Below are 7,746 nucleotides of genomic sequence, written 5' to 3'. Positions count from 1 at the left end.
ATTTTATAGTAATTCACCTCCAATTGACCATATTTCTGAAAGTTGTTTCTTCTAACTTTCAGGTTAAGAATTAATATTGATGTGACGAAAGCACAGACAGGTCGGTCAAATAATAAAATGTATAATTAATTAGCAAAGACATATAGTATTTTTACACTAGCACCTTTAGATTCTTCAAAAAATGTACACCTGTCTCATTTTATATACTGCAATAAATAAAAACTCACAACACCAGAAAAATTCAATAGAAAATTAAAGTTTTATTGAAAATTTGTACAAATGTCATGAAATCAGTGGATATAGTGAGCTCCGTAGGTCAAATGAGAGGGATAGGCAGCAGCGTAGGCCAGAGGTGCGTGGGCTAGGGGTGCGTGGGCTAGAGGTGCGTGGGCTATAGGTGCAGCGTAGGCCAATGGTGCAGAGTATGCCACATGAGCAACAGGGGCAGCAGCAACAAGTGCAGCACTTTTGGAAACTTTGTAGGTGTTGGCGTAACTTGTGGCGACCGGTACTGAATGCACCAATGGTGCTGCAGCCACAATTGGCTCGCTGATGAAACCTGGTTTGGCGAAAGCGACAGCCAGAGCACAGGACAAGAGAATGCACAACTTGAACATCTTGAAATTGATTGGTGAATTTGCTTTTTTCAATTGTCGACTGGACTTGCTGATCGAGTGTGCTTTAGACCGAAAAGTGTCTCTCTTTTATATCGCTCTCTCCCCTCTTTAGCCTAGACAGACCCAGAGAATCCGACACACCTAACATTGAACGTCAAAAAGAATGTACATCGAATCAGGTTTGGCGGGGAATGGCGATCCATTTGCCCAACAATCGCGAGCACTCAGTCTGCGTTTGCAATTAGTTTAAGCGTCAAGGTTTTCGTCATCGTCCAATTTCGCCGATTCCAGTTCACGCTGTATACCGATTAGACACTGGAAAATAATGTTTAAATTTCTTTTCAAATTGCGCTTTAGTAATGACCTTCACTTTTTAGTTTTCTTTTATTTTCAGAAGGAAAAAGATATTTTAAAATATGCAACTGAATTAATAATAATAATCTTCGAACTGATTAATTCATTTATTCGCTTAGACTACAAGAAAGATAAATTTTGTACTTAAAATTAATTTTCAATTGACAAGGAAGACTTTCAGTGAGACAGTTGAATTCTAGGCGAAATAATTGAATTTTTAACGAAATAGTTACACTTTTTAGAATAATATTTTTGTACCATCCTGGTGTGGACTATTTGATCAAGAACCTTTATTGCACCCACAAAATTTATTTTACCAGCTAGTTGACAAAATGACATCGAAAATAAATTTAACTTGCAGAGATGAATTTTGAACTAAGAGATTAGTTTTCTACCAAAACACAAATTTAAAAAAAAAGAATTAAATTTTCAACCAAATTGTTAAAGATTTAATTGAAAAACCTCATTTACGACCAAAGAATAAATTAACGACCAGTTGAATCCAATAGAGAGTAGGAATTTAAAAAAAATTGTTTAACACTCAAACAAATAAATTAAATATACAAGATTAATTTTTTTTACGCATAGACGAATTTTCTACGAAGTAGTTAAGTTGTGCAGCTAAAGCGTCAAAATATTTAGACAGCAGTTTACTTTCTGAAACAAAAAAGAAGAATTTTAAAAAGGGAAATTAATGTTTAATCAAGAAACATGAATCTTCAATAAAAAAGATATTGTTTAAACGAAAAATTAAATCTTTAAATTTCAGTTTGAAAAAATAATTTTTCGCAACAAAAAGACGAATTGTTAATCATCTGAATTCAACAAGAAAAAGACAAATTTTCAACCAAATAGTTGAATTTTCAACCAAAAATAGAAATTTTCAGAAAAAAAATTAATTTTTAACTAAATAGTTTAATATTGATCTAAATTGTTGATTTTTCGTACCAAAAAGTCGTTACTTTTTCAATTAAAATAATTTTTTAAAAAGACTTGAATTGTTAAGCAAAGAAATGAATTTTCAACTAGAATAATAAATCTTCAAGAAATAAAAGAGTTCAAATATTGATCCCGAAAGTAGATTCTTCAACCAAGAAAATTAATTTTTTTAAATGGAATAATTAAATTTTCACAAGGAAAAATGAATTTCTAACCAAGTAATTTAACTTTAACATTTTTCATGGAATTTTTTACCAAAAAGATTACGTTTTAACGAAATAGTAATATTTTTAACAAAATCATAACATTTTTAACCAAAACATAGATATATTTATATAGCAAATATTTCCCAGATTCCAAGCTTTTTTTTTAATTATCCTTAACGATTTTAATTTGTCAATGAATTCAAATTTTCAGATCCAATTTTTTCGTTAAAACATCCTTTAGTTTAATCAAAGGAACTCAATAAAAAAACAATTATTTTTAGTCAAATAGCCTAATATTATATTTTGCGTTCGGAATTTATCTCGATAGTCAAAAAATCTATGTTTTGAATTAAAAAAATTTTTGATTTTGTTTTAAATGTTACTATTTTGTTAAAACTTCGTCTTTTTCACGAAATTCCACTAAATGATTCACAATTGAACTTCTATATTGAAAATTACTTTTTATGTCAACGATTTATACCTTTGGCTGAAAATTGACTACTCCATTTTTGTAAAATTAACCTTCTTGGTGGAAGAATCTTTTTTTGGGATCAATGTTAAACTTTTTTAATTTTTTTACACCCTATCTCTTTTAGTTTAAAATTTATTTCTTCGTTTCATAATTTAGCTACTTTTTTAAAACTAATATTATCCTTGCAAATTAATTGTTGAAATTAAAAACGTAACTGTTCCATTTTTTGTTAAAAATTAATGTATTTTGTTGAATATTTGTATTTTGCCATAGAAAATTAATCTTCTTGGGTAAAAATTCGTCGCTTCTGGTTAAGTTCAACTACTTCTTATTTAAAATTAAAAGCCTTTCCAGTGTCAATGTGAACTATTAGATATTTTAATGAGAATTTATTTTTTGATTCAAAAATCGACTACTTGATTTGAAGCTAAAAAACTTTCGTAAAAAGTGCATTTTTTGATCGAACATTTATCATTTTAGTTTAAAGTTCATATTTTTGGGTAAAAAATGCAACTGTTTTGTAAAGACTTCGACTTTTTGGCTCGAAAATCAACAATTTGGATCAAAATTAAACTGTTTGATTAAAAGTTACATTTTTTGATGAAAATTTCTATTTTTGGTTGAAAATTAAACTATTTGATTAAAAATTAAAATATTTTCACGAAAAATTAAATATGCTACAGAGAATTCACTTTTTTATTAAGATATATTCTGAGGTTCCAAATTCAAGTATGTTGTAGATCATTCGTATTTTTGGATTTAAAATTCAACAGTATTTGTTGAAAAGCGACCTAAATTGTTTAAAAAAATTTTTTTTTCAATTTCAAATCTGGTTAATAATTAGTTTTTTTGTTTATTGGCAATTAATTTTTAAAACTGAACTTAAAGATTAAATTTTTTGTTCCAAATATATCTTGTGTAGTTGAAAATTCATATTTCTTGATTAAACATTAATTTCCTTGTTGGAAATTTTTCTTTTTTGTTTTCTAAGGTAACTTTCTAAGCATTTAACGATTTAGATTTAGAACTTAACCATTTTTCTATAAATTCGTCTACTCGCGTAGAAAATTAATCTTATTTATTCAAAATTATTCTATTTGTTTGAATATTCAACTATTTTTTTCAAAATACCTTTTCTTTATTCAATTCAACAGGTTGATAATTCGTTATAAAATCAACCAAAAAAGATCCATTATTAATTTCTGTAAATCTTGATGGTGGCCTTTAAGCACATTTCATAAAAAAATTATACAGTTAAAATTTTTTATCTAACAGTAGTTATTTAAAGGTGTAGTTTTTTCTTTCTCTTTAGAAAAAAGTTCAATTTTTATTTAAACCTAATGATCAAGGCCTCATTTTTTTCTTTGAAGGATTCTCTACAATTCTATTCGGGTGATTTTGATTAAAATTCAAACTACGATTGTTTATAACAATAATACCTGTATGATTTCTTAATTATTTTTTTTTTAGAAAATCAAGCCAAAAAAGAAATTTAGAGAATCCTTCGAAGAATAAAATGTGACCTTGATCAACAGGAATAAATACAAATTTTAACTTTTCCCCGAAGAGAAAGGAAAAAATAAATCTTTGTATAACTACATTTAAATAAACAATTTTAACGTGAATTATTTTTTTCTGAAGTGTGTTCAGAAGCCTCCATCAAGATTTACAGAAATTATTAATAGATCTTTTTTGTTTGATTTTATAAATCATTTTGAAGATAAGCAACTTTTGAGATAGATTGTACGTAATGCACACCCTTAAATTGATTTTTCATATAATTTTCTCAAATTGCGTAATGAAATATATTCTTGTGGGGGAAATAAAATGTTTCGATCTACTGGTCCAAACTATAATGATAAAAAGAAATTATTCTAAAAAATGTAACTATTTCGTGAAAAGTTCAGTTACATCGTCGGAAATTCAACTGTTTTGTAGAAAATTCTTCCTTTTGGATCGAGAAATAATCTTTTTTTTTCTTTTGAAATTAAACAAGGAATTGAAATTGAATTAAATTATTAAAAGACAATTTTTTGAAAAAAGATTATACAATCTTTTCCAGTGTCTAAGAGGTATACTGAGTATACCTGAATCAGCGAAAATGGACGAAGAAGAAAACCTTGGAACTTACACTAATCGCAAACGCAAGTTGGTTGCTCGCGATTGTTGTGCAAATGCATCGCCGATCCCCGCCAAATATGTTTCGAGGTACATTCTTTTTGACGTTCAATGTCAGGTTTGTCAGAATCTTTGGGACTGTCTAGGTTGAAGAGGGGGGACGGCGATATAAAAGGGAGACACTTTTCGGGCCAAAGCACACTCAATCAGCAAGTTAAGTCGACAATCGAAAAAAGCAAATCCACCAATCAATCTCAAGATGTTCAAGTTGTGCATTCTCTTGTCCTGTGTTCTGGCTGTGGCTTTCGCCAAACCAGGATTAATCAGCCAGCCAATTGTGGCTGCAGCACCAGTGGTGCATTCAGTTCCGGTCGCCACGAGTTACGCCAACACCTACAAAGTTTCCAAAACCGCTGCACTTGTTGCTGCTGCCCCTGTTGCACATTTGGCATACTCCGCACCATTGACCTACGCTGCACCTATAGCCCACGCACCTCTAGCCCACGCACCTCTGGCCTACGCTGCTGCCTACCCCTCACATTTGACCTATGGAACTCACTACATCCACTGATTTCATGAAATTTGTACAAATTTGCAATAAAACTGTAATTTTCAATTGAATTATCCTAGTGTTGTGAGTTTTTATTTATTGAAGTGTATAAAATCAGACAGGTGTAGATTGCAGGAAGAATCTAAGGTACTAGTGTAAAAATATTATTTTTCTCAGCTAACTAATTATACGATTTTTATTTGAGTGATCTGTCTCAGTTTAAGCCACTTCAATTATCGTCCTTAACCTTAAAACGAATAGAATTAGTTACAGAATCAAAGTCTGTTTACGAATTATTATTATTATTACTATTATTATTGATAATCAACAATTGTATGCAGCTGAAACGTCCCGTTCGTAGGGTGAAGTTGGTTTGTATAAATGCTTTTGTTTTTTTTATTATTTTATCATAAGAATTGTTTTGTATCTAATAATTTTGTCCAAATTTGTAAGAGGATTAGCCACTTTGAAAATAACTTGAAACAGCTTTAGCCAGAAAATTAATAAAATATTATAATGTTTTAATCAAATGACTTATTTTCATAATATGTTGATACATGTAGCATACTCCGCACCATTGACCTACGCTGCACCTATAGCCCACCTTTGGCCTATGCTGCTGCCTACCCCTCACATTTGACCTACGGAGCTCACTACATCCACTGATTTCATCACATATGTACAAATTTCCAATAAAACCTTAATTTTTCAATTAATTATTCTGTTCTTATGAGTTTTTACTGATTGAATTGAATAAAATCAGCTCCCTGCATCGACGTTAGTTCACTAGTACGATCAAGTGAAGCGTGGAGGCCAGATGGCGCTGGGAGTTTTTCCAGCCTAAATTTATATGGCAAGCATAGGAAACATTAGTGAAAAATTAATTTGATTAATATGTTTCGCTATGGCATTCGGTTTTATGTATGACAAATTAAAGTATGAACATTTTTTAAGTTTTACTACTTTAAAAGCTTGCACTAAAATAACAAAAATGGGTGAAATGCGGTGTGTTAATCCTGCATGTAAATATCAGGTTATGACAGCTAATCAAAAAATTTAATTTCTTTTATGTGCCAGAAGGTAAAGAAAATGTTAGAGCCTGACAAAAAGCCATCTTATAAGAAATTTTTTTTGTAAAACCCGAATGTGGCATGCGCGAGACATTTCTTTTACACAAGATATTTTGTGGAAGCGAAACACGATTTCAGAGGATGGAGTCACTGTTCTGGAAGTTGCAATAATTGATTGTTGTTTAATTTAATATTCTTAATATTATTGTTGTTTATGTAATAATTGGCAATTAATATCTTAATATTTTTGTTTGAATTGTTTGTGAGATATAAAATAATATCTTTACCGATAAATATTCTCATTTCATACAAAAAAATTACGCAGAAATATAAAAATTCGAATAAGTACAGTTTGCATATTTTAATTAAAAATATTAAACATTACATCCTTATCTGAAACGATATTTTTATTTTTAAATATTTTCTCGTAGAATTGTAAAAAACAATTAATAAGAACTATATATTGTAATAAAAATTATAGAAGATTTTATCTTAAACTGAAACTATATTTTTACATTTTAAAATTATTTTGTAGAAATATTAAAAATTAAATAAAGACTAAGTATTTTAATAACAGGGTGGCCGTATTTATACAAGAACAAACTTCCCGGGTTTTTTACGGTTCTAAACATTTTTCAAGGCTAATAAAACTTACATGTAAAAAATTTAGGGTACTAACACTTTTAAATTTAACAATTTTTAATAAAATGCAGACAAACTGCAAAATTTGGAATTTTTAACTTTTAGAAATGAATGAGTTCAAAGATTGAGACAAAAATTGTAAAAATGTAATTCACGATATCATTTCAATGCTCTAAATTAAAGAATTAATACATTTAGAAATTTTTATATTATATTATTTTTAACAATTTCAAGCTAGAAACGTTAAAAATTGAAAAACTAAATTTAAAAAAAGAATACTTCTTAAATGACAAGTTAAATTCTTTTAATTTTAAATAGAAACATCCTTGAAAAGCTTCAAAATTTTATTTCAAAATCTTGAGAAATCTAGACTTGTAAATCTCTTTTGAAATGAACCGAATTTCTCCTGCAATTTTTAGAAAATCCTGCAAATTAAAAAAAATTCTTAAAGTCTTCCAGATTTTTTCTGAATAATTTTAGAAATCTTATTAAATCTTTTTGAATATTTTCTTTAACAAAATGCCTAAAATGTAAAATTATTTTCCGTTTTGCTAGGAATCTTAAAAAAATATTTTTATTCTTGTAAAGCCTTTGACAATTCTTAAAAAGCTTCTAAATTTTTTTTACTCGGCAAAAATCTACATTTTGATTTAAATTAAAATATTTCAAGTTCAAAATTCATTTTGAAACTTTTCAAAACTTCTAAGTACCTCTTAAATTTACTCAAATTTTGTCAAGGCCTCATTTTTTTCTTTGAAGGATTATATTTGGTATAATA

At 28.6% G+C, this 7,746-nt stretch overlaps 2 protein-coding genes across 2 annotated transcripts; one reads left to right on the top strand and one right to left on the bottom strand.

Annotated features, from left to right (window-relative positions):
- Positions 1–290: 290 nt before the first annotated feature.
- LOC117169968 (cuticle protein 12.5-like) lies at positions 291–617 on the bottom strand. The gene has a single exon (XM_033356479.1). It carries the CDS (start codon positions 615–617, stop codon positions 291–293), a length of 327 nt encoding a protein of 108 aa, XP_033212370.1.
- A 4,348-nt stretch (positions 618–4,965) lies between these two features.
- Positions 4,966–5,896, top strand: LOC117169967 (cuticle protein 38-like). The gene is made up of 2 exons (XM_033356478.1): positions 4,966–5,233; positions 5,814–5,896. The coding sequence occupies exons 1-2, from the start codon at positions 4,966–4,968 to the stop codon at positions 5,894–5,896; spliced, it is 351 nt and encodes a 116-aa protein (XP_033212369.1).
- Positions 5,897–7,746: the final 1,850 nt, after the last annotated feature.

The sequence above is a fragment of the Belonocnema kinseyi genome, chromosome 3 (assembly GCF_010883055.1).
Source record: "Belonocnema kinseyi isolate 2016_QV_RU_SX_M_011 chromosome 3, B_treatae_v1, whole genome shotgun sequence".
Taxonomy (NCBI): domain Eukaryota; kingdom Metazoa; phylum Arthropoda; class Insecta; order Hymenoptera; family Cynipidae; genus Belonocnema; species Belonocnema kinseyi.
Note: the sequence above shows the minus strand (reverse complement) of the source record. Positions and strands in the feature narration are given on the sequence as shown.